A 26,207-nucleotide genomic window follows, 5' to 3' on the forward strand; every position below is an offset into this window, starting at 1 on the left:
ATGCAGCCCATGTGCTGCAGTAGTGTGGGTGAATGAATGAATGAAGCCCCTATCCTGCAGTAGTGTGGGTGAATGACTGAAGCCCCTGTCCTGCAGATGAATGAATGAAGCCCCTGTCCTGCAGTAGTGTGAATGAATGAATGAATGAATGAATGAAGCCCCTGTCCTGCAGTAGTGTGCGTGAATGAATGAAGCCCCTGTCATGCAGATGAATGAATGAAGCCCCTGTCCTGCAGTAGTGTGAATGAATGAATGAAGCTCCTGTCCTGCAGTAGTGTGAATGAATGAATGAATGAAGCTCCTGTCCTGCAGTAGTGTGGGTGAATGAATGAAGCCCCTGTCCTGCAGTAGTGTGGGTGAATGAATGAAGCCCCTGTCCTGCAGTAGTGTGGGTGAATGACTGAAGCTCCTGTTCCGCAGTAGTGTGGGTGAATGACTGAAGCCCCGTCCTGCAGTAGTGTGAATGAATGAAGCCCCTGTCCTGCAGTAGTGTGAATGATTGAAGCCCCTGTCATGCAGTAGTGCGAACGGGTGAATGCAGCCTCTGTCCTGCAGTAGTGTGAACGAGTGAATGAAGCCCCTGTCCTGCAGTAGTGTGAATGAATGAATGAATGAAACCCCTGTCCTGCAGTAGTGTGAATGAATGAATGAATGAATGAAGCCCCTGTCCTGCAGTAGTGTGGGTGAATGACTGAAGCCCCTGTCCTGCAGTAGTGTGGGTGAATGACTGAAGCCCCTGTCCTGCAGTAGTGTGAATGAATGAAGCCCCTGTCCTGCATTAGTGCGAATGAATGAAGCCCCTGTCCTGCAGTAGTGTGAATGAATGAATGAAGCCCCTGTCCTGCAGTTGTGTGGGCGAATGAAGCCCCTGTCCTGCAGTAGTGTGAATGAATGAATGAAGCCCCTGTCCTGCAGTAGTGTGAATGAATGAATGCAGCCCCTGTCGTGCAGTAGTGTGAACGAGTGAATGCAGCCCCTGTCCTACAGTAGTGTGAACGAGTGAATGAAGCCCCTGTCCTGCAGTAGTGTGAGTGAATGAATGAATGAAGCCCATGTCCTGCAGTAGTGTGAATGAATGAATGAATGAATTAAGCCCCTGTCCTGCAGTAGTGTGGGTGAATGAAGCCCCTGTCCTGCAGTAGTGTGAATGAATGAATAAATGAAGCCCCTGTCCTGCAGTAGTGTGAATGAATGAAGCCCCTGTCCTGCAGTAGTGTGGGTGAATGACTGAAGCCCCTGTCCTGCAGTAGTGTGGGTGAATGACTGAAGCCCCTGTCCTGCAGTAGTGTGAATGAATGAAGCCCCTGTCCTGCAGTAGTGTGGGTGAATGAATGAAGCCTCTGTCCTGCAGTAGTGTGGGTGAATGACTGAGCCCCTGTCCTGCAGCATTTTGAACGAGTGAATGCAGCCCATGTGCTGCAGTAGTGTGGGTGAATGAATGAATGAAGCCCCTATCCTGCAGTAGTGTGGGTGAATGACTGAAGCCCCTGTCCTGCAGATGAATGAATGAAGCCCCTGTCCTGCAGTAGTGTGAATGAATGAATGAATGAATGAATGAAGCCCCTGTCCTGCAGTAGTGTGCGTGAATGAATGAAGCCCCTGTCATGCAGATGAATGAATGAATCCCCTGTCCTGCAGTAGTGTGAATGAATGAATGAAGCTCCTGTCCTGCAGTAGTGTGAATGAATGAATGAATGAAGCTCCTGTCCTGCAGTAGTGTGGGTGAATGAATGAAGCCCCTGTCCTGCAGTAGTGTGGGTGAATGAATGAAGCCCCTGTCCTGCAGTAGTGTGGGTGAATGACTGAAGCTCCTGTTCCGCAGTAGTGTGGGTGAATGACTGAAGCCCCGTCCTGCAGTAGTGTGAATGAATGAAGCCCCTGTCCTGCAGTAGTGTGAATGAATGAAGCCCCTGTCATGCAGTAGTGCGAACGGGTGAATGCAGCCTCTGTCCTGCAGTAGTGTGAACGAGTGAATGAAGCCCCTGTCCTGCAGTAGTGTGAATGAATGAATGAATGAAACCCCTGTCCTGCAGTAGTGTGAATGAATGAATGAATGAATGAATGAAGCCCCTGTCCTGCAGTAGTGTGGGTGAATGACTGAAGCCCCTGTCCTGCAGTAGTGTGGGTGAATGACTGAAGCCCCTGTCCTGCAGTAGTGTGAATGAATGAAGCCCCTGTCCTGCATTAGTGCGAATGAATGAAGCCCCTGTCCTGCAGTAGTGTGAATGAATGAATGAAGCCCCTGTCCTGCAGTTGTGTGGGCGAATGAAGCCCCTGTCCTGCAGTAGTGTGAATGAATGAATGAAGCCCCTGTCCTGCAGTAGTGTGAATGAATGAATACAGCCCCTGTCGTGCAGTAGTGTGAACGAGTGAATGCAGCCCCTGTCCTACAGTAGTGTGAACGAGTGAATGAAGCCCCTGTCCTGCAGTAGTGTGAGTGAATGAATGAATGAAGCCCATGTCCTGCAGTAGTGTGAATGAATGAATGAATGAATTAAGCCCCTGTCCTGCAGTAGTGTGGGTGAATGAAGCCCCTGTCCTGCAGTAGTGTGAATGAATGAATAAATGAAGCCCCTGTCCTGCAGTAGTGTGAATGAATGAATGAGGCCCCTGTCCTGCAGTAGTGTGAATGAATGAATGAAGCCCCTGTTCTGCAGTAGTGTGAATGAATGAATGCAGCCCCTGTCGTGCAGTAGTGTGAATGAATGAATGAAGCCCCTGTCCTGCAGTAGTGTGAATGAATGAATGCAGCCTCTGTCCTGCAGTAGTGTGAATGGAGGCAGCCCGGTCCTGCCGTAAGGTCACGCCCCAGTGCCCGTGCCCCAGGCTCACCTCTGCCGCCCCCTCATTTGAATGTTAAAGGCCTCTCGGCTCTGACATCAGAGGCTATTTGCATAGGGCAGGGCTGGCCCGTGCTGCAGCGCGGTGTCAGAGATGGGCTGGGGGCTGCATTGTTCGCATGCTTCGCGGATCCGGGGGCTTCGCCAATGATGCTTTCTATGGGCGACGGGATCTTTTTCTGGAATGAAGGAGGATTCCAACTTTATGGAAGGTAATGTCGGGCTCCGTGCTGTCCGCGGAGCGGGGGTCCGAGACCACGGATGCCCCCGGGGCGGATGTCCGAGCTCCGCGGTGTCCGAGGGCGGATGTTCCCGGGTGGGTGTCCGGGCTCGGCCAGGTCTGCAGAGCGGGTGACGGAGAGCGGTGCTGTCCGCGGGGCCGATGCCCGAGATGGTGGGTGTCCTGGACGGATGTCCACGGAGTGGATGTTCGTGTCTGGTGGCCGTGTCCGGTGCAGTCCACCCCAAGCACGGAGCCTGGCCGCCGGGGGCAGATCGGCGGAGGTCGGGTCTTACCACAGCCCAGGGCGAGCTGCGGGCTGTCACCGATGACCCCGGCGGACAGTAGCCCCCTGTGCACCCTGCGGGCTCGGGCAGGGCTCGAGGATATGTACGTGTCGTGCGGGGGAGAGGTCTGCAGGGCCCTCGGTGTCACCTCACTCCGCGAAGTGCTGGGCGATCAGGATAGAAGTGCCGGCACTGTCCACTTCAGGCTATGGGTCGGCACTTTCTGTTTCCAGCTATGTTGGGGACACTGTCCTTTTCATCCTATAGTGACCCTGCCAAGAGGGCTAGCCTGGTTCTGCCCCTTTCCTGTAATGGTGCTGGAACTGTCCGTTTCATGCACGGTATCCATTGAGAAGTGCTGGCACTGTCCGTTTCAGGCTCGTGCCTGGCACTGTCCCTTGTGGTGATCTGGCCAGAAGTGCTGGTTCTGTCCTTTTAATGCTTAGGTGTCCATAGAGAAGTGCTGCATTCTCCTTTTAGGCACTATGGGTACTGTTCGGAAGTGTCACCACTCTCTATAAAGTGCTTTGAGAGCTCCATTTACCTCTTGGTCAAATGCTTTAGGACCTGTATGTACTGCCTATGAAATGTTACGAGATCTGCACGATTTATGTACGTACTGTCCGATGTGTGTATGCACTTCCCAGTGGAATGCTGTGTATGTAGTTTTTAGAATTCGGCACTGTCCTATGAAATTATCTGTGTGAGCGTGCATATATTATCCCATGAAACGTTTGGGGACTTTCAAATTTGTTTGGATCTGTTTGTACTGCCACATAAAGTGCTATTGATATGTTTGTACTGCCCCATTGATTGATTTTAGATCTGTTGGTGCTACTGCCCTGTGAAATGCCCAGGGATGTGTATGTACTGTCCCGTGGAATGCTGTTAGGTCTGTTGGTTCTACTGCCCCATGGAATGTTCCGGGACCTGTTTGCAGTGCCTATGGAATGTTCTGGGAATATGTGTGTGTACTGTCCTGTGAAATGTCCTGGGATCTGATGTTGCTGACCCAGGAACTGCTGTGGAGTCGGGTCGGATGTATTGATAATGTCCCATAAAGTGCCGTTGAGAAGTGCTGCTTGTGTCCCTGGTGATGCTCTTACATCTGCTCGTGTTTCCCCCATTCACCACACGTGCCGCAGATTTGCACAGATCGGTGCCATTCATACTGACCCTCCTGCTGAGAAGTGCTGGCGTGTCCCGTTAAAAGTACGCTAGGCGTGAAATGGGCAGTTCCTTTAAACGTGATACACCGTTCTTTTCAAAATATATATTTTTTATTGAGACTGAAGAGATAATAAAGAATACAATGGTTCAAAGAGATGTAACAAGTTAAGCAACACGGTTCTAGATGCGAAGTGCTGCTACTGTGCCATTGAAAGTGCTTGAAACGGTGAAGCGGGTGGTGTCCCTTCAAATGTGATGTAGCTATGGGTGTGAACTTCTATGACTGTCCCATTGGTGGGTTACAGTTTTTCGATGTGAATTGCAGGTACCCGGTAATTTGGCTGATTTATTCTTCCTAGGGTATTGGGTGAGTAACTGCTCTTGTAGCTGGTTTTATCACGTCACCGTTAACCCATTCAGAACAGTGTGGGTTTTGTTGGCCATCCAAGCTGGGAAGAGCCAATGCAGTTTCATGAAAGTGCCAGCTCTATCTGTAAAGTGTCGCTACTTCCTAAACTAATGCCGTACTGTTGGAAAGTGCTATGATCGCCCCACGTAAAGTGTCGTGGTCCTCTTTGTGAAGTGCTGCTAACAAGCACATTCGAGGCACTACATTTAGAGCCGTACTAAAAAAAATAGAAGTGCCTTGCCCCCACCTAGACTGTACCTCCCCAATAAAAGTGCTGGTATTAAGTCCTACTATTAGCTCTTTATGAAGCAGGGTTAGTGCTTCACTGCCGAGTTGAGCACCTCTAGGCACGTGGCTCAAGTGCGCTGAGCCTGTTCACCACCCGTACACTTATTTTTGATGTTGTCATTTCCCCGGTTACTATCGCTCCGTGCGTCATTGCATTAAAGTGCACCGTTACATTTGTAAATCAAATATAAAGAACCCAGTTAAAATAAATGGCTTAAAACGAGTCTTTTTTTGTAAGTAATTAGGTGCTTTCGATTTTGCCGAAACTAAAAAGCAGACTTATTTGGAGAATCAGTATATCAATATATCGATTTTAAAGTCGCATTGATTGTTTTAAAATTATTTTTTATGTTTTGTGTTTTTTTCTGCATGATCTTAGGGGTGAAACGTGAGCATTTTCCCAAACTTCCCTTTTTTTTCTTTTAACCCGAGATGTTAGTGTGGCAGGCTAGCGGCGTTAAGTGTGAGGGGCGCATTGTTGGCCGCTGGATAAAACAGAGGCCCTATCAGTCCACTCCGATAACCCTGTAGCAATAAACGGACTCCAAGCAAGGGGTGACCTTAGGGCTTGAACTTTGCCATCACATGACCAGCTTGTAAACTGACCTGCAGGGGTGAGGGTGGCCGCCCCAGCAGGCCAGGCCGGAGAGCGACGACTGGCAGCGGATACATGAGGCTGGGCACCAGACCGCTGCTGCCCGGCCTGTAGCGCTCGCTGGCCCTCACATGGCTTCGAAGCACACTCGGAGGGGCGTGAAATGGACCCATGGAGAGGTGAGCAACAGATTCATTCATAAAATGGTAGTGTGGGGTTTGAGGGCACCCCCCAAAATGGTACGAACGGTCCCCGATTAAATTTGCGAAAGTTGTGGCATGTGTCCACCCCCTTTACCTTCACTCTGTCGCTCATTTTGACGACTTCAGATGTTGCTCGTTTTACGGTTGTGATGCTTTTGAGGGCAATTACACGTTTTTTTTAAATTCTACATAAGAATTAGGGCTGCAGCCCACTAATTCGCGAGCCTGATTGAATTGGCAGCTGCGGGCAGTTTCTGATTTCAGGCACACGCGCTGTGTGCTCTGCGGCTCCTGCAATCGAAATTCCGTAATCCGCGCGGCCATCTGGAAAAGCTTTGTTTTGTAGTGTTAATTATTGACAGTATTGGTGGGGGTGGGGGGCAGCAGCCTCCGCCCTCCAGGGGCTAAAGCCGGGTCACCGATCCCTCCCTGCATACTGACCGTATTTGTGATTTAAATGCCACTGGGGCGACGGCGGAGCTGGCCCGGCCGGTTTGCGGCGCTGCCCCGGTGGCCGATGGCGGGCCAAGGAGGGGCAGATCGGCCGTTATTTTTGGGAGAGGCCGCTGCTCCGCCTGTGTTGTGGGCGCTGGCCCTGTGGCCAAGTTAAACCCACGACCCCGCCCCCACCCTGGCCGGGCAGCATTTGGTGCAGCATTTTCCATCAATGTCACTTCAATTGCACAAGGGGCGGGGCCAGCAGCATTTCTACAACTGCCGAGGCCTCTCATCCAACTCCATCCTCGCTGTGCGTTTGATTTAAAGATGAGATATCAGTTTACAGGGCCCCGAACTATCCAGCAGGCCACAATGTATGTGTCACATTTAATTTATTTATTTTGACCCTTTGGTATGGGCGATATTCACAGAAGTGTTTTTTCATTGGGCCAGGTTTGGGCTCAAATGTGGTTTTTTTCTATTGTTTGTTTTGGCCATCATGCCCCTTTCCTTAACATCAACGGTGTTCTTGCAGAGCGTTGAATGAATGAATGAATGAAAGCAAATTTATAACGCGCAAACTCAGCCCAATGGGCCTCAAGGCGCTGTGTGAGTGACTTTGGCATATTGGTCAAATCTTTAGGTCTACATCTAACAATGAAGGCTTTTTTCTTCTTTTTTGAGTTTTTTCAGTAGATCAGTTTGTCAGGTGTCTCTATGACGTGTATATGACGTCGACCCGGTCGTTGTGCTGCCAGGCCCCATTGGATGATTATCAGTGCCCTTTCTGCTGCGCGTCACATTTGCGCTGCAGATGAATTTGACCGCCTTTGCCACGGAGAAGGATGTATCGTTGCCAAAGAAGTGTTGGCCGCAATGGGGTTCTTCCTATGGGGATCTATAAAACCCATCAACTAATGGACAATTCCTGTGGCATTCTGACCTATAGAAAGAGCGGGCCATCCTTACATACCCCATAGGGGCCTACATCTGTAGCCGTGGGCACAAAGACATGTTAGGCCAGTCTTGGGCATGTCAGCTAGAGGACTTCATGGGGTCGCACCTTCTTGAAGGTTTGCAGATCACTAGCCATGAAAGGACAGATGCCCATTTAACAGATCAAATATATTTTGGGGAGTTTTGCCTGGGTAGTGTAATATCACTTCGATTGCCGACGGTGGGTCTTACTCAAGCCTTTACATTTCCCTTTGAAAGTAGAAAGACTCCCCTAGTTACACAGGTGGTATAGTCCTAAAGTTCTATAACCCAGTTAGGGGCCTATTCACAAAAACGTATTTTTCCCTGAATAGGTGTGATTTACCTCTAGAAATTCAGGAGTAATTAAGAATAAGCCGCAACCACTCCCAAAAAGCAGTCTTTGTGAATTATTCCCTCTATTCACAACTAATTAAGGGAATATGGGCATATACGGTTTTTGCCAATGATTTGCATATCATTTCTTTTTTTCTTTTCCTATATTTGCCAATTCCCCAGGAGTAGGGCTCAGACCCCTACATCAATTTCTATGTATATCTCTTCTCCCGAACCTTGAAGTCTGATTTGCTACTAATATAGAAACTGTGCAGAAGTAAACATGGCGAAAATGTTCTATTTTCCTTTTTTTATTGCTCCTGATGGAAATCTTTTTTCTTTTCCGTGTTGGAAAGTCTTTCCCTGTACTCTCTGAAAATATGGTCGACACATTCTGAGGCTTTCCTAAACTTTTTGCACTTACTCTAAGCATTTTCAGGGCTAAACTTGTGTTTGCAGGTAATGTGGCAAACGTCATTGAGAATGTTACTGAATACACACGTTCAGTACAATTTCGTGGTTTTCCATTCTTTGCTAGAAGCCACGCCCCTGGGACCATCCATTTCCTAGGCCTCTATTAAATTCAGCCAAATCGAAGATTTTCCCAATTGTGACATTTGTGGTAAAAAATCATCACGTCTAAGCCCTGTTTTTCAGGAATGTGTGATGTTAGTCCATGCATACATACTGTAGACTTATAGTTACAACTTATAGTCCCAGGGTTACATATGCACTTTATAGCTACCTTGTTATAAGCAGAGTTACAAGATAAAATGGATACTTTCGATTTGCAGTTAAGTAATTACTTAATATAGTTTGTGTTGCATACACACTTCCGTTTCATAGTTTCAGAGTTCCAGCTTAACATCCACACTGCAGTTTTGCGTTATATAGTTACATAGGTAATACAGTATTAGTGTGTAATAGACACTTCAGTTTCACATTTACTATATGCTCTACGTTTAGTTACTTACTTACATCATTTGTTATGTTCTAGTGTTTCATTTATAGTTACGAGTTATATCTCTAGTAACACTCCCGAGTTACATGATACTGCATTTTTACAGATTTACAATTACAGCTTTACGCTGTTAGTAGTGCTGCAGTGTAAAATATATATATGCCACACTTCCACAGTTGCTTACTTTTCTAGCTCATATACTTGCCTTGGCACATGGTTAGTGTAAATGCATAGGTTACAGAGTTGCTGTAGTTGTACAGTTTAGTATTACATAGTTACATACTTATGGGTGTGCAGTGATATATTAACTACTTTATTATTACATAGTCACATAGTAAGTGCCTATTATTGCTAGGTACTATGTCCAGTTGAACTTTTCTCCAGTTGTTGGATGATGCTCTTTGATCTACTGTATTATTCTTTAAAAGATCTTCAAATGAACTCTAATTGCACCATGAGCCACTTGTCTGCTATTTCTATTATTTTTAGTAAAAAAAAAAAAGCTGTATTGAACATCAGTGTCTTAATTTCCCAGATACTCATCTACCCTGGCCTTAGAACACTGGCACAGACAGGAAGAGCTACTGGATAGGGAGGCCATACTCTAGGACAAACGTTTACACTGCGAACAAGCATTGGCAAAGCCAATCGGTCTTACGTTTGCTTGCAACCGTTTGGCATTGCCAATGCTGGTTTTGCCATGGTGTTTGGAAAACGTTATTGTTTGGGAACTACCAAGTATATATATATATATATCCAAACTGCGTTTCCCCCAGGGATCCCAGATCACCCGGTCCAAAACCAACACGTTTCGTTAGCTCCCCACAACCGTGATCAAGTTAGTGGGGAGCTAACGAAATGTGTTGGTTTTGCACTGTGACTTATGCTGCAGAGGATCTGAAAATAAACTAACCTGTCTGATACAATCTAAGTGACTGGAGTGGCGGCTTCTTTGGTTTTGGACCGGGTGATCTGGGATCCCTGGGGGAAACGCAGTTTGGATATAGAGCGGTTTGGTTCCACCGCATGAAGCCACGCACTTGCAAGTAGCGCTAACTCGGAAGGAAACTTGAACCACTTCAGTGAATATATATATATATATATATATCCAAAGCTGCAGGTTGCTCTCAGGGTTGCGGTGGCCCGAGGGAGGTGGCGTGAACGCCGGCCGAGCAAGCCGGTAATCATGTAAATACAACGGTTCTAATGTCTAGTAACACGCTCTCAGAGTCCCGAAAAACACCACACGAATCAGCAGAGTCCAAGGGTGTTTATTAACACCTACTACATGTTTCGGCTTCCACGAGGCCTTGATCACGTGATTTTATATATATATATATATATATATATATATATATATAAAATCATAAATCTAAACCCAAACCGTTTTTAAGCTCTCTAAAGTCTTACATTGGCAGAATAGCCCCTGACACTCAAGGGAACTCCTTTGCATGTAGATGTGCTTTTTATGAAAGACAAAAATGCTGCCACTCACACTGAAGTTAACCAATGAGTGAAGTGCGCTGACACATTGCTCCATACAGTATGCTGTAGTGGGCAGAAGAACAATGTGACTGACACAGTAACAGACCAATGGATGAAGAGGGGCTGGCTGAAAGCCCCGATAAGTATGTATCATAAATATGTAATTTAGTAGAATCAAAAAGTCTTGGCCCCAGTTCTGCGGTCCAGCAAGTGTGCCTTTTCCCTTCCAACTCTGGACACAGTCACCGGTGTGAAGTGTAACATCCCTGTGCTTCACACAGATGGCAAACATTGAGTTTATAACTCACCAGGCCCCGCCCTCTGTGAATGTCTCTATCTCCATCCCCAACTAGACCTATACCGTGATATATGATGGCTTGTGTTATGGAAAGCCCATCCCAGGCTCTTCTGTGCACTATTTCACTTCACACCACTGAAGCTACATTGAGTATTTAGAGCTGTTATGCCTGTAACACACCTATCTAATGTGTGCTCTGTGTGTTGTGTGGCTCTTCAAACTGTTGTAGGGATGTCATTTTTTGCTCTTCGACAACTAAACACCCAAAACCTCTATATTTTCCCCCTCGTTTTTTTTCTGCTTTATTTCCCTTGTGCATCCAATACTCTAAAACTAGTCTTCACTGTCGCATTTACACTGCCGTAAACCTTGAACCCCTGGGAGCACACACTACAAACAGCCCTGCAAAGCAATATCTACACACAGGTGTTTCCCTAAAAGGTGCTTAACAATTCAAGTCGCCAGGCATAAAAACAGATGTTCAAATATGGGATGGGTCTCCACGCCGAATGGCTTCTGAAATAACTACTGCTTGATAAGCATCGTGTCTGTGTAATAAACAAACTTACATGAGTAGTGAAGCAACCCCTTTTATGATACAGAAAAGGCTGTTCTTTCCACCCCCTTGAAATTACATTTAAAGGCACAGCCCTGTTTATTGCTGCAGACAAAAGCCCTTCACTCACTATGTCAGATGGACGATATTTACATGATCTGTGCAAAATTCTCACCCCTTTAATGCCTGAATAGGTCAGCCACCGGGTGAAAGGTCACCAAACCAGTTTACCTCTGTAAAGTGGCTGCACTTCATGTGCACCACTTCCTCTAATGTAGTCAATTAGAAGTAGACACCTTTGTGTTGAATTGTGCAAATGATGCAGTATTTGGTCAACTATATGCAAAAGCAGAAAGTTGATAGTAACTCAGGAACCGTCTTGTACCACCCATGCTGCGAAAGAGTTGAATGTTTTCGTGAAACTTGTAAGATCGGTCTTCCTGCACCTTTGCAGTTAACAGAAAATCTCCCAAAACAGACAGAAGTTCCATCCGCACTTGGCTACCCTTTGCAGAGAGAAGCCTGGACGATGTCCCCGCGCCTCCATGTGCTTGACAATGTTTCACCAGAAATGGCGGTGGTTCAGCTGCTCGGTTTCGACTGACTGATCATCATTCTGTTTTGGGGAATAACCCTTCCCCCCCTCCCATCCCAGCGCACCATGGGTATCAGAGTTTCATAGACCGTGAGACGTGTGCTCTTGGCCTCCTCGCCATACCCCTGGCATGTTGGCGAGGTTAGATTTGTGGACCGAGACAATGTACCCCACTTCGGGGCTGGATTGCCAATGAGCACGCTGGGCTGGCTGCCACTCAGGGGTGCATTTCCACCCGTTTTCGTCCCCAAGATGGCGCTGTCCTGGGTGCTACAGCCACATCCGTTGAAGACTTCCATCTGTAGTGATGCAGTGGGCTACACTTTGCAGATTTTCCTCCAAGGTCTTCCCTGTGGGGGGATCCGCTGCAATGGCGGATGGAATACCCGCTGTCCAAAGGGTACGTCTGCCCCCGTTCTGTGAGGTAGCGAAGGGCGGCAGGGCTGACTTGAACACCCTTCGTTATTGGCAAATGGTGTCCTTTGTCCTGAGATCTAATGGTGGGCGCGTCCAGGGTGGACAGTAACGTTGCAGCATCCACGTCTCACGATCTTGAAGCGAGTGTCCGGGACCCGGATGTGAGGTGAATGATAAGGCGCCCCCCCCCCCCGGCCCTGCCACTGGAAAAGGGGACACCCTGTCTGTTCCACACACAAACATCTGAGTGCAGCCACATGGCAATCCTGGAAGCCCTGCTGTGCCCTGGTGAGGGGCTCGCAGATTGGGGAAGAGCCTTCCTCCCGCATGGGTCCTTTACCCCTTCTCTGGCCCTGTGCTCTACTCTGTCCTGGCCCCCCTTTCCTCCACTTATGCGACCCTTTAGCCAGAGGGCTGCATAGAGCTCTGTCCAGGCAACCCACGAAACCTATTGCTTCTCTGCATGTATTAATACACGTGTATGTTATCTGAATTGCTTGTCTATACATTACTGCATGCATGTATGCGAGGCCTCACAGGTTTGAGATTGCTCATTAAGCTAATGACCATGAGTGGAGGCCCCCCTCTAGCGAGTGGAGGCCCCCTCTTGCAAATGGAGGCACCCCTCTTGCGGGTGGAGGAACCCCTCTTGCGAATGGAGGCACCCCTCTTGCGAATGGAGGCACCCCTCTTGCGGGTGGAGGCACCCCTCTTGCGCGTGGAGGCACCCCTCTTGCGCGTGGAGGCACCCCTCTGGCGCGTGGAGGCACCCCTCTGGCGCGTGGAGGCACCCCTCTGGCGCGTGGAGGCACCCCTCTGGCGGGTGGAGGCACCCCTCTGGCGGGTGGAGGCACCCCTCTAGAGAGTGGAGGCACCCCTCTGGCGAGTGGAGGCACCCCTCTGGCGAGTGGAGGCACCCCTCTGGCGAGTGGAGGCACCCCTCTGGCGAGTGGAGGCACCCCTCTAGAGAGTGGAGGCACCCCTCTTGCTGAATAGGGGCACAGAAGGAGTGGTGTACCTGCTGCTGAGGTAGAAAGGAGGCAGTGGACCGCGGTTTATGAAGACTGTGTTAGAACATGATCTCAGCAGGACTTTGTCCAGGGAGGACAGCACATTGCCCTGCAGATAGTGCAACATGACACTTGTCTTAGTGCTCAGAGGGGCGGTGGGAGGATGGTGGTGGAGCTAGAAGCGAAATGAGGGTGATATTACACAGTCTGTTCCATCAGTCGGATGGATGGATGGGTTGCTGGATGGATGCGGATGGGTGAGTGGACTGATCAATAGGTGAATGAATTGGCTCATGTATGGATGGTTGGAGGACTGGGTGGACTGATCAATTGATAATTGGTAGTGACGATTGTCATTTTCTTGGTCCCATTATCATACGCGGGCTATCCATTTCATATTGTTGCACACAGAAAACATTTCTATTAGACGTCCTTTTAGTCAGTGTGAGTATATGTGAATATCCAGTGATCACTGAAAGGTTACACACATCTTTATGAAGACTTCTCGCAGCCCAATCTGTAGACCAACACCTATAGCTCCTCCATGCTTTTGATGCAGGTAGAATATGTTTACTGACGTGTGTGTACTGACTGTATTTTTCGTCGCCATGCAGTGCTCTGTAAGATCAATCCTGTCAACATTGTGGCTTGTACAAGGGTGGATATATCTAATCTTTTGAATTTTATGTCTACAGGTCAGTCTCAAAGCTGCCAGACTGCCCAAGTGTGGGAACCTGACTTCAGGGAAAGTAAAACAGGTGAGGCCAATAGCCCCAGTTTGATGCACTTTATATATTTTATTCAGACCAGAGTTCATGAGCTGTGATTTGGTCCTAGTGCGGCCAATGTAAAACAAATACAGCTTCCTGCATTTACAATTCTGTACTCAAACGATATCTTGTTTTAAATAATTTAATGTAATAATAATACTTATCATTATTATGATTGCCATTTGTATAGCGCTGCTGTTGCTTAGAAAGGCGTCCTGGCGCGGCACCATTACTGTTCCAAGCCGAACCAGCCGACTAACAGATATAGAGGCGGCCTTAGCTGTCCTCCTAAAGCAAGTCAAGTCAGAGATGGAGCGAAGAGAGGGGGGATTGCTCTTCCACAGACTGGAAGCTTGGACGGAGAACGCTCTGCCCCGGTCCGCCATTGGTGAATTTGGGCTTTATGAGCAGATTGGCTTCTGGGATGGAGCAGGCAATGGGCGCTGGAATTGGTCCTACTTGATGGATAGATCTATGCACTATGCACAGAGTATTGAAAAGGATTCGTTTAGACAAAGGGAGTCGATGAAAGTTGTCTGGAGTGGCAGTAGCCAACGAATGACGAAGGAGGGCTAGGGCCAATCGAACTGCGGAAGTCTGTATTCTGTACAGGCGGTAGGGATGGTCAGACTACAGGACTAGTCGGATCACTCAAGATTGCTGCTTGAATTCGTAGAGGACAGTGGTATGGTGAAAGAAGACGCTATATCTTTCACCATGTTTACGAAAAAGAAAAGCAGGGAGACGCCAGCTTATCAACATGGAGTTGAAGAAAGATCATTATCAAATTAAAAACCTAGATTTCAAATGGCATATAAAAAAGAAAAAATTGTAGGGGTAGCTCAGAAGTTGTAGGGAGTGGTCGATGTATCTTACTTCTGGAACAGCAAAGGAACTTTGTCTGACCGCCGTTAAACTTAAGGGTATTGTGCATGGACATTTGGGAGTAGTCGGGGTCGCAGGTCCTCCTGGCACTTCGTTTGCTACCCCTGGCCTCAGAGGGAGCAAAATCTTTGCCACGTCTGAGGACGGGGATCTCAAAGAAAGTGACAGGAGTACAGGGAGCAACTGGTAGAGGTCACTCGAGCAACCCCGGACAACTCCCAAATGACGACCATGGCATTGTGAGTCAACCAGTTGGTCATTTTGCTCACACAATGATCAAAATGTTCATAGGATACTGTCACCGATTGATCCACTGAGGCGATAAGTTGGGTGCCATCCGCATAATTTAGAAAATTGACACCCGTGTCACGGATCAGCTGGGTTAACTTTCTTAGTTAAAATGTTGATGAAAGTCGGGCTTAATGAGGGTCCCCTGGACGGATGCCTGGACGGACGGGCCTCAACTCAGATTGGAAAGGAGGAAGGTGGATTTCTTGAGCTCTGATCCGAATTGGCAGTGCCATCATTCATGATTAATTCTAATCTTGAAATCAATAAATAGTTTCCAAATACAATGGCTTTTCAATAAAACTTGTTAAAAACTACCCAAATAAAATAAAAAACACAAATAGGAAAAATATTTTCTCCCAGGGTCCTCCCCTTGGCATTTAGGTTTTGCAGGTCAACCCAGATGATGCGCACCAAGCAAGGTGGAGGGGAATGCCAATTGTAGCCCAACATCCCCTGTCCTAAGGATCCTCACAGGATTTCTGTTGGCGTCACCTGAATGAAAACCTCTGGATGAGAGAGAGGTGGGGAGGCTTGCAATGGGATAGACTCTCACGCCAACATGTGGAAGGCCAGGAAGGAGAATGGTGACAGGTGGGGAGGCTTTCAATGGGATAAGTCTCTTAAGCCAAGAGGAGGAAGGCTTGTGAGGCTTGCAGTGAGGTAGACTTCAACAGACGAGAAGCCGATATGGACAAGAATGTGAGGTGGGGAGGCTTTCAATGAGATGCCTCTCAGGCCAACAGGTGGAAGGCTTGGGATGCTTCATGCCGACCAACGAGATGCTGATATGGAAATGAATGAGAGGTGGGAGGCTTTCATTGAGATTCCTCTCATGCCAATAGGTGGAAGGCTTGGGATGCTTCATGCCGACCAACGAGATGCTGATAAGGACAAGAATGAGAGGTGGGAGGCTTTCAGTGAGATGACCTCTCATGCCAACAGGTGAGACCTGGAAGGATAATGGTGAGAGGTGCAGAGACTTGGAAAGAGATAGACGTTCATGTCGACAGGTGGAAGGCCTGGAGGTATCAGGGTGAGATGTGGGGAAACTTGCAATGAGAGGCTTTTCTGCCAACTGATGAAGTACCTGGAGGACTAGGGTGAGAGGTAGGGAGGCTTGCAATGAGATAGGTTCTCATGCCAACAGGTGGGAGGCCTGGAAGGCTTGCAGTGATATAGACTCTCATGCCAACAGGCAAAAGGCCTGGGAGGCCTGCAGTGAGATAATCTCTTATGCCAACAGGCGGAACGCCAGGCGGGATATGGGTGAGAATTTGTGAGGCTTGGAATGAGGTAGACATGCCAACATGCACCTCTGAAACATCCCTTAGGGTCCCAGGAAGGATTCTGAGGGATGGATGGAATAGGTTAGAGTGGAGTTTGCCTGTAGAACAGCCTGTGCTTCCTCCACAGTCTTCTCTTTCCACCTTCTGCAGTCCCCGCCTCCAGGGGGTTTCTATGGAATTCACACATCTGCATTCCTTAAATTAAGATAGCTGAACACGGTGTATCTCCTGTATGTGTCATTGTATTCCATAGATGTTCTATTCTGGCAAGCAACCGAGGCCAACATGTTGGCAATATGTGACACACCATTGGCGGTACCAACCAGGAGGTAAATATCAGCTGGATAGATGCTTGCAGCAAAGACGGAAGTCCTTGGTCCCCCGAATTTTGGAACTGAACTCTAGGTCCTAACCTTTGTCAAACGCAGATATAGCCCATGTTTTTAGGTTAATGTGCTGACTAGGAGTTTGTAGGACTTGACCTGAATCAGTTGCAGTCCGGTTCTCGGACCTGCCAACTTGTCAAATATTTGCAGAGGGGGGTGGGGCCTTTGAGAGGGCGGGGACTGGCGCTCAGAGCCAACCAAGAGGCACTCTGCCCCTCACAAGCTCCCCCAACCCCTCCAAAAAAACAACAACAAAAAACAAGGCTCATCAAGGCTGTCGCCAGTGCCCTGGCATGTTTTCACATGTTTTACAGATATCTCCTCTTAACCCCTTGCATGCTGCCGGGATTCTGCGCCTGTGCGGCAAAATCGCGAGTGGGCTGGTTTATGACGGCCCCCAGCCGTCATCAGCACACGAGTGCCGTAGAGCATGACGGATGGGGGCCGTCATCAGCATGAAAGGGGTTAAAGCTTCCAAAAATGAGCTGAAATCCGTTATTTACAGTGGTTTTCAGCTAGTTTTCCCTGCCACCGTGTGATTTTGGCTCCTCCCTGTGAGACGGTGTGAAGGGGGCCGAAATTGCGTGACACACGGTGCCACCTTGTGAGTTGGCAGGTCTGGGTTCTTCAATGCAGGCGGGTCAGGATCCGAAGGCCAGGGTGATAAGTCGCCATCCTTTGAAAGGTGCAGGCCTGCTATCGCCCAGAATCCGTCTTCGTGGTTCCTGTTTTTTTTGTCTTCTGATATTGAACAAGGCTCACACCTAACAATTTAATCAAAATTCGGTTTTGTTTCCAAACAGCTATCCTGAGGCATGGATCAGATTTTAAATTCTGCTCCTGGAACCCTTACAATGTTTGAGCTTTATTCATGCCTTTAGAGTTTTACTCACAGGTGATATTTCCATAAGACACGGTTTAGGGAGAGCCATCTTGAAATCCCACCGCCTCTCAACCAAATGTGCACACTGCCAATGACAGTGCAGCACCACGCTCCTGAAACCAGGCCGGTTTGCATCCACCCTCCCTGGTGAAACATTTCCTGAGAGAGCATTTCTCTGTAAAATGCGGTGGCCTTGATTACATGCGAGGGGTGATGCGCGCCTGCTTTCAAATGGCTGTTCAGGTGCATGATCTTTCTTTGACAGTGTCTGAGCCCAACCTGTGATTCTGCTAGAGTTATCAGAGAGGGGGTGCTGCCATCAATGTTACATGACTGAAGTCCTAGAGATTGTGTCAAATCCAACCTTATCCAATGAACAAGTAGAGTAAACGAGCCCCGCCCATTCAGCTGGAGAGTGGTGTGGGTGTGGCATGTGGCTGGTGGTGCATTTAGGAGCACACTGTTGCAAATATATTTCTAAAGCATCGTGTGGTAGCGCACTGCAATTTACATGCACCACATTTTCCATTGAAATGGCCACAAAAGTCGCACTGACCTGTATTTTCACTGATGAAACTATAGAGCGCACAAATGATAGGTTTCAGCAAATATATATCATGTGCTCATCACCTAGTAAAGTGTCTGGATTTAGTTTGTTTACACTTCAGAAATAGAAAAAGATGCTTCATTGGTGCTTTCCCAACTGCTACGCTTTGAATTATTTGTACCGTTCATTTACAGGTATTTAAATATTAGATAAAACGCAACATCCTACAGCCATTCCTTTCACACTCCCTTGTACCCCTGCAAGACTATTAGCTCACTTTACAAAATCCTGTAACTTTAGAGAAAAAGAGAGGTAAACACCAATCTCCACGTTAAAGCAAGAAGCAGCAGTCTGTTAGGGGGCACAGCCTGATATTTGACCTCGGTCTTCGCGGCACAGCAAATTTTTTTTTTGTATTGTATTGTAATTGCATTTATAAAGCGCTTACTACCCCTGATGAGGCGTTGAATCGCTTTTTCAGCGAGAGTCACGCTATTCCGGAACCCATAAAGGATTACTGGTGAATTAGTATACTGAAATATGAAAGTAATTTGAGCGGTGGATACCTCAAGCTGTTACTTGGATTGAGAAGTGTAGTGGAGGGAAAAGGTTTGCATTTATATAATACTTGCTAGCCCTGATGAGGCGTTGAATCGCTTTTTCAGCGAGAAGCACGCTACTCCGGAACCCATAAAGGATTACTGGTGAATTAGTATACTGAAATATGAAAGTAATTTGAGCGGTGGATACCTCAAGCGGTTATTTGGATTGAGAAGGATAGTGGAGGGAAAAGGTTTGCATTTATATAATACTTGCTACCCCTGATGAGGCGTTGAATCGCTTTTTCAGCGGGAAGCACGCTACTCCGGAACCCATAAAGGATTACTGGTGAATTAGTATACTGAAATATGAAAGTAATTTGAGCGGTGGATACCTCAGGCTGTTATTTGGATTGAGAAGGACAGTGGAGGGAAAAGGTTTGCATTTATATAATACTTGCTAGCCCTGATGAGGCGTTGAATCACTTTTTCAGTGAGAAGCACGCTACTCCGGAACCCATAAAGGATTACTGGTGAATTAGTATACTGAAATATGAAAGTAATTTGAGCGGTGGATACCTCAGGCTGTTATTTGGATTGAGAAGGACAGTGGAGGGAAAAGGTTTGCATTTATATAATACTTGCTAGCCCTGATGAGGCGTTGAATCACTTTTTCAGCGAGAAGCACGCTACTCCGGAACCCATAAAGGATTACTGGTGAATTAGTATACTAAAATATGAAAGTAATTTGAGCGGTGGATACCTAAAGCGGTTATTTGGATTGAGAAGGATAGTGGAGGGAAATGGTTTGCATTTATATAATACTTGCTACCCCTGATGTGGCGTTGAATCGCTTTTTCAGCGAGAAGCACGCTACTCCGGAACCCATAAAGGATTACTGGTGAATTAGTATACTGAAATATGAAAGTAATTTGAGCGGTGGATACCTCAGGCTGTTATTTGGATTGAGAAGGACAGTGGAGGGAAAAGGTTTGCATTTATATAATACTTGCTAGCCCTGATGAGGCGTTGAATCACTTTTTCAGCGAGAAGCACGCTACTCCGGAACCCATAAAGGATTACTGGTGAATTAGTATACTAAAATATGAAAGTAATTTGAGCGGTGGATACCTAAAGCGGTTATTTGGATTGAGAAGGATAGTGGAGGGAAATGGTTTGCATTTATATAATACTTGCTACCCCTGATGTGGCGTTGAATCGCTTTTTCAGCGAGAAGCACGCTACTCCGGAACCCATAAAGGATTACTGGTAAATTAGTATACTGAAATATGAAAGTAATTTGAGCGGTGGATACCTCAAGCGGTTATTTGGATTGGGAAGGATAGTGGAGGGACAAGGTTTGCATTTATATAATACTTGCTAGCCCTGATGAGGTGTTGAAGAGCTTTTCAGCGAGTAGCACGCTACTCCAGAACTCAAACAGGATGTGACAAAATCAAAACAACATTTCCAGGCATATGTAATGCTGATTTTCCTTGTGAACAACAGCATAATTATTTTCGGTCTGCTGAAGCACCCGCCTCCTCTACATCCGGCGCCTATGGCCCCAATATACTCCCACTCTCGGATAGGTTCCTGCTCTCGCTATTTTCTGCACCCCCAACCTAGCAAGGCTCTTTTGGGGTGACACTTGCAATGCCAGTGTAGGCTATAATTTCCGGGAGCTGGCTAGCGAGAAATAGCAGAGGTCTCATCTTTGCTCACGAACGGACCCCCTTCACGCTAACAGAATAGGACATTTTAGCTACATTGCAGTGGCTGCCATCTTTTGATGGGTGAGGGGGGAGTTTGAGAGGGGCGGGTGGGGACCTACCAGGGGGTGATGTTGGGGGGTCTCAAAGCTTTAAGATTAATTCAGAACCTCCCACCACTAACCGTGAAAGGATTGAAGTAGGTATTTTGTTCGTTCATTCTGCATTTTATAAAGCACATCTTTTGATTTTTTCCCACCCTCCACTATTTAATTTAAATAATTTAAAATTGTATTTTGTCTTCTTACTCATTATAGATCTGTGCAGTGTGCAAACTGTCACGAATTCGCCTTTACTGTAATTGTATTTGCCGGAAGACTGCTAAAAATACCTTTTCGAGCCCTTTTCTATTTAAATGAATCCTTGCCACAGCTGGGCACACGAATGTTTTTGTTTTAGCTCACAGAGGGTTAATTCCATTCAGCCTTTCATCATCTCGCGGGCCTGATCCTCCTCGCAGCAGCGCAATCTGGCCTTTCAACATGTCAGTCACTGGGCAGGAAGTCTTACTTCAGAATGGGGGCTGGGCCAGGGGGTGGGGGAGGGGGTTTGAAAGGCTCTGTACGGATCAATAGCTGCAGAACCACCCGGGGCCATTGTGTCCGCCCGGGGTACTGTAGATGGCATCTCGGTGTGATTACATGTTGATGCTCTGCAGCACGAATACTTGTCAGAGTGACGAGTCCATTCACTGCTCCTGCTAGCCCCCTCAGCTAATTTGTGGCCTCGAGATGGCCAGGCGCTCGCCACATCCCTCCAACGCAGCAAGTCAAGGATAATGGGGTTTCACCTAATCCTGAATTAATCTAAAGGGTATTTGCTTGCCGTGGCTACTGTAATCTCTGATTGACGCTGGTGCAACGTTTATTCTTACAAATCCAGGCTACATAAAGCCCCATAAAACAATTTAAAAAAATCTGTTGCCACATGAGAGTTTAGGGCTCCCAGTTCTCGTGTCAGGAAAGTAGGGCTTCCTTAGAATTCAAGTAACACATGTGTTGACCTCCCCCCCCCCCTCCCCTAACAGCTGTTATTGACTCTTGTAACATAAACAAAGTAAGGCAAATACCAGAGACAGGACTGGACCCCACCCCCGATTTAGTGTAAACCAAAAAGCCGAATAAAGCCCTGTGTGTAGATATTGTCGCTCATATTTCAACGTCAGACACGTTTCTGATTTGTAAACAACATTTTCTAAAATTCTATTACATTTTTTTGCCCGACATTGATTTGACTTGACGTGTGACCTTTCCGCATTTGGCTACTATTTAGGCGCCCTGCTGTTTTTTTCTGATGTGGCAAACAAGCCCGTAGTTGAAGTTATTTCTTAATAAAACGCCTTTGAGCATATTGTCCATTGCTTAATTTGTGGCGGTGGTGGGCACCAGCACTTGTTTCTGGAGACTGGTTCTTGTTTTCCATCATCAGACTTTGACCCACAACGAAAGGGGGGAACAAGCAAACGAGGCAGAAAAGGGGCAATGAAGGAGAAAAAGAAAGATGGGAAGATGGTGACAAAAGGGAGAGAGTGGGAATGAGAGAGAATCAGTGAGATAAAGAGATTGGAAGTGTAGTGCGGTGTAAGAGAGAGGCATGAGGGGGATCAAAACTAGGCAGCCTTGGCATTAGGCATCCATGCCATGTGCCACCAGGTGTGGCAGACTCCTAAGAAATATTTCAGGCCCCTGCATTTATTTATGGATTATATTTATTTGTACACATCAAGCACTGTAATGTCTGTGTGTAGGGAAAGTGAGTGATATAGAATTTGGGAGGTTGGTTCTTCAGATAAGAAGGGATTCCCTCCGCTTTATCGAGCTCCTTGGCTGGGCATGAAAGATGCCACCATTTTTGAACAGTAAATAAAAAATCAAAAATGTGCCCACTTATTCCATAGGAGAGTGCATGTAGTGACACAAGCCCGTGCATACGTCCTCATACATGTGTGAGCCTAGGAAATGGCCTCACCATCATGCCTCTTTGTTTTTGCTCTTATTTTTACGATGCTGCACAGCAACGGAAAAAAGCACTGGCAAAATCAATAGGTCAGACTGTTGTCTTTTGCCTGATATTTGTAACGCTTTCAATTTAACACTGCTTCTTTTTTTAATCCTTATCTTATCAGAGATGATGTGTACATTTTTAGGACATTACCAACCAATGTATTTGTGGATATGTTCTTTTTAATGCTTTTTTATGTGCTTTTAAGATTGTCTGATATAGCACTCGAATAAAGCTTTATTTGACTTTCTCGCAACTTATTTTGGAAACCCCTTTCATACAAGTAGCATTTGCTTTGCCTACACACGTGGATGAGGTAAAACCCGTTTCTCCTCGGATAGTACAATCTTGTGTTTCACGGCACTTTTTGGTGAGAAATGGGCTCTTGTGAGTCCACAGAGCAGCACCAGTGCTCAAAACCTTAAAGTAAGGCCTTTCGCCAACTTTATACTTCCAAGCAAAGGAAACTGTAGTGAGCAGGAGGGTTGTGAATCCTCACAAGGCATTTAATTCAACGTGTAAAGAGGTTTATAACCCCTTTGAGAAGCTTTAAATCCGGCTTTGCGTTGGTAAACCCTTTACCAAACGTCTTCCTTAGCTGTGGCCAGAAAATATATTTGTTTTTAGAGCAGGCCCCAGATTTTGGTACATATCTTTAATCTCTATGTCCTCCAATAATGAAACCACCTTGTCTTGAAAATGTTAAATTTGATCAACCTTTCTCCAATTAAGAAACGGTATTGATGAAAAACATAAATTCCATTTTTTTCTCGTTTTTTTTTTTTTTTTTTTTAACCCCTTCATCGGAGGGAACGACCCTCGCTGGGCCGGCTCCCGTCCTGTAAATCAAGGCAGCGCCCTGGCAGAGTTTACATTGTATTAAAATGTGCTATGAAACCTGCCGTGACCTTTGAAAACAATGCCCCCTTTAATGTGCCTCGGGGGAGGCTTTAATGAGGGGAGGCCATAAAATTCTCCAGAGTTCAAGATGCGGTTGCGACTTTGCGGGCTCTTTGTCATTTTCACACACAGGCTGGCGCTGCAACTGTGTGTGACTGAGATGGATGACAATGGCACAGGAACAAAGCTGCCACAGCGCCCATTTGGTGCTGGCATCTGGGCGGGGCCAGGGCTTCACCCTGTGGAGGGCTCTGTTTGATAACATCACTTTAGGGCAGGTAACAGAGCGGGGAAACGCACAACACTTGCAGGATTCTGGGAGAGGTTCGCGGAGAATTGACCTCTTTTGTAAAATACTCACGGGCACTGCCCCGGTCAATTCACTCACCTTTGGTAACATTTTGTTTAGTGAATAGCATTTTTTTTGTTTTTTTTGCAGACGCGTAGGGTATTTCTCGTACAAACGTCACCTTTATGACTTTTGGGAGTGTTTTGTGCTTCCGTTTTTGTGTTGTCACTTGAAAGGAATAGCCAAGCAGGGAGAAAGTCCTGTATGAAGTGCTGACGACTGACCATTGCTACTCCGTTCTAAAAATAACAACCCCGAGCAGGGTGTGTACCTGTGTATCATGAAATCTAGAAAACCCACTAATTACGAATAGGTCAAGTACCTGGAACTCTGCTCGGGTGTAGAAACGTTGCACACCAGCTGTATTGTTTTACGTTATCCTACAAGGGGATTCCTGCCACTGGCCTGGCCAAGTTTCTCAAGTTGAGGTTGGCACCTTCTCGCCTTCGTTTCCGTGACCCTACTGCGGCCCAGAGCCTGGTGGTGCTTGTACGAAGTAGTAGGTAGAGCGAGGATCATTTCTTGTTTATCATTAGACGTTTTGTAAGTTTGTTTGGGACGGTGTAGAGAAATTCATGGCAAATCAGTGTCCAGTGCAGTGGGCTTGACGCGGCTTCCAAGTTGCGTGGAGTGTCTTCCACTGAAGGCCGCAATATCCACGAGTGGCTTGTATTATTTTCTTGTGGCCGGAGTAGTTTAGTCTTAGGTCTCAAGAGCTTGGCCCTGGAAGCATGTTGTAGGCATCAGCCACATGACATCTGGCCCCACTTCCTGGTTGTCTATGGGGGGTGCTTCCAAGCAGTGGCTAAGGTGGGTTGCTACTGCCGGAGCAAGGCAAGCATTGCGCCCCCTAACCCATGCACCGTGAGTGAATCCTCAATGCTATGTCGAAATCGAAGAAAGGTACGAGCACAATTTTTTTCTCTTTTAAAATGTTGCGCCCCTAAGTGTTTTGCGCCCCGGGCAACCGCCCCTGCGGCCCTGCCCACGCTGCGCCACTGCTTGCACGTTGAACGGTAGACGTCAATAGAAATGCTGCGGTTGCGCGTGCCAGCCACGCAGAGGCCTGGGATTTCACAATCCCGCATCTTCTCAGTATGTAAATCTACTGAAATTTCAAGGTTAAAGGGATGGAGCCGGGCAATCCCAGCGCGAGGCTGCTTTACATATGTTGAAAAGCCCAGGGTACATATAGAGGTCATGGCTAACCCTAACATGCCCCCCCCCCCCCCCCCACCCCTGATGCCGAGGCTCCCACGCAGGCAACCCGCATTAATGAGGGGTGAGAAACAGCAGAGGTCAGGAGTTGGCGAACCGGTAGGGCCCCCGTGGCCTCTGCACGGAGGTCAGGCTGAATTCCTTTTGGTTTTTTTTTAACCGGCAAACACAGTCTTCACTATTTTGTTTGCTAAAAATAAGGAATCTAATTGGCTTTCAGCTGGTTGTTTGACTTCAAATAAAAGGGAGCACCATGGGCGGAGCTTAGCATCGCGAGAGCAGTCCTACCGCGGGCCTTGCGAAGGAGCAGTTCTTATATTTGTGGGTTTTCCGCTTCTGCTTTCTTTTGATTGGTAGGGGTTGCAATCGCAACAGAAAGTCCCAGCGCAGGACCTGAAAGAAGTAGTTGCCAGTTTGGCAATGTAAGACTGTTTTAGGCAGCCACACTGACTGGGTTAAGAGGTCAAACACAGACAGTGCTGCTGATTAAAATAAGATAAAAAACAAACAAACAAAAACAAAAATTGAAACCTCCATTTAGTGACATTGCTTGGGTAGGGCGGCGTGTATTATTTCCTTGTCAATTTAGGCAATGTTTACGGTTTGTTTTATTCCAGTCACATCCATCCGGACGATCTTGGTACCAAATGTGTTTTTTTTAAACCATTTTGTGAGCGGCCTGGCACATGCTGTTGACGACGGGTTCTTTGACTGGAGGGCTCTTGTCCCTTAAATGTCCTTTTCAGCGGCTTCTCAGGCCGTGTCACAAGGGCGCGTAATCCTTCACACTTTGTGACACCCCCGATTTGTCCTTGCACTTTGGCAGAGATGTGTTAATCTTTTTTTTTTTTTTAACTCAGTATGCGAATAATCCGGCAGTTTTTTTTGTTTTTTTTTTTGGGGTGGGTTTCGCTTGTGCCCGGAGCCTGTCAGCGGTGCATGCCCGGTGGCACGGCTGCTCTTTAAAGGTCTTGGGAGTTCAGCTATTCCTTGTAACCATGGCACCACTACATCTGTTAAAGGATTTATGGCTTGGTTGATAGGGAAGAAAGGGGCGGGGCGCTGGGGGAGGGGCTGGCCCCATAAACCCAGATCCAGGGATTGAGATAGGACAGGGGCGCTCCACTAAACCCTAAACCCTCCGCCCTATCAGATAAACGGGGCGAGGATTAGGCGCGGCCGCACTACAAAGTGCTCCGGGTGGCTCCCTTTCTGGGGGCGAGATGGGGGGGCAGATTATGAAGCTGTTACACTGAAGGCTGCCGCCCCCCATCCCCCGGGGCCTGTCCTCGTGAAG

General features: G+C 47.2%; 1 protein-coding gene across 1 annotated transcript in view; it reads left to right on the forward strand.

Moving 5' to 3' along the window:
* The first annotated feature begins 11,908 nt into the window (after window positions 1-11,908).
* Window positions 11,909-26,207, forward strand: part of NR6A1 (nuclear receptor subfamily 6 group A member 1) — a 209,549-nt gene continuing 195,250 nt past the window's right edge. Inside the window, exons 1-2 of the mRNA XM_086919335.1 lie at window positions 11,909-12,056; window positions 13,779-13,841. Of these exons, the coding sequence (XP_086775461.1) occupies window positions 11,909-12,056; window positions 13,779-13,841 (211 nt within the window). The remainder of the gene's footprint in view (window positions 12,057-13,778; window positions 13,842-26,207) is intronic.

This window comes from Lissotriton vulgaris, chromosome 5 (assembly GCF_964263255.1).
Source record: "Lissotriton vulgaris chromosome 5, aLisVul1.2, whole genome shotgun sequence".
Lineage (NCBI taxonomy): Eukaryota > Metazoa > Chordata > Amphibia > Caudata > Salamandridae > Lissotriton > Lissotriton vulgaris.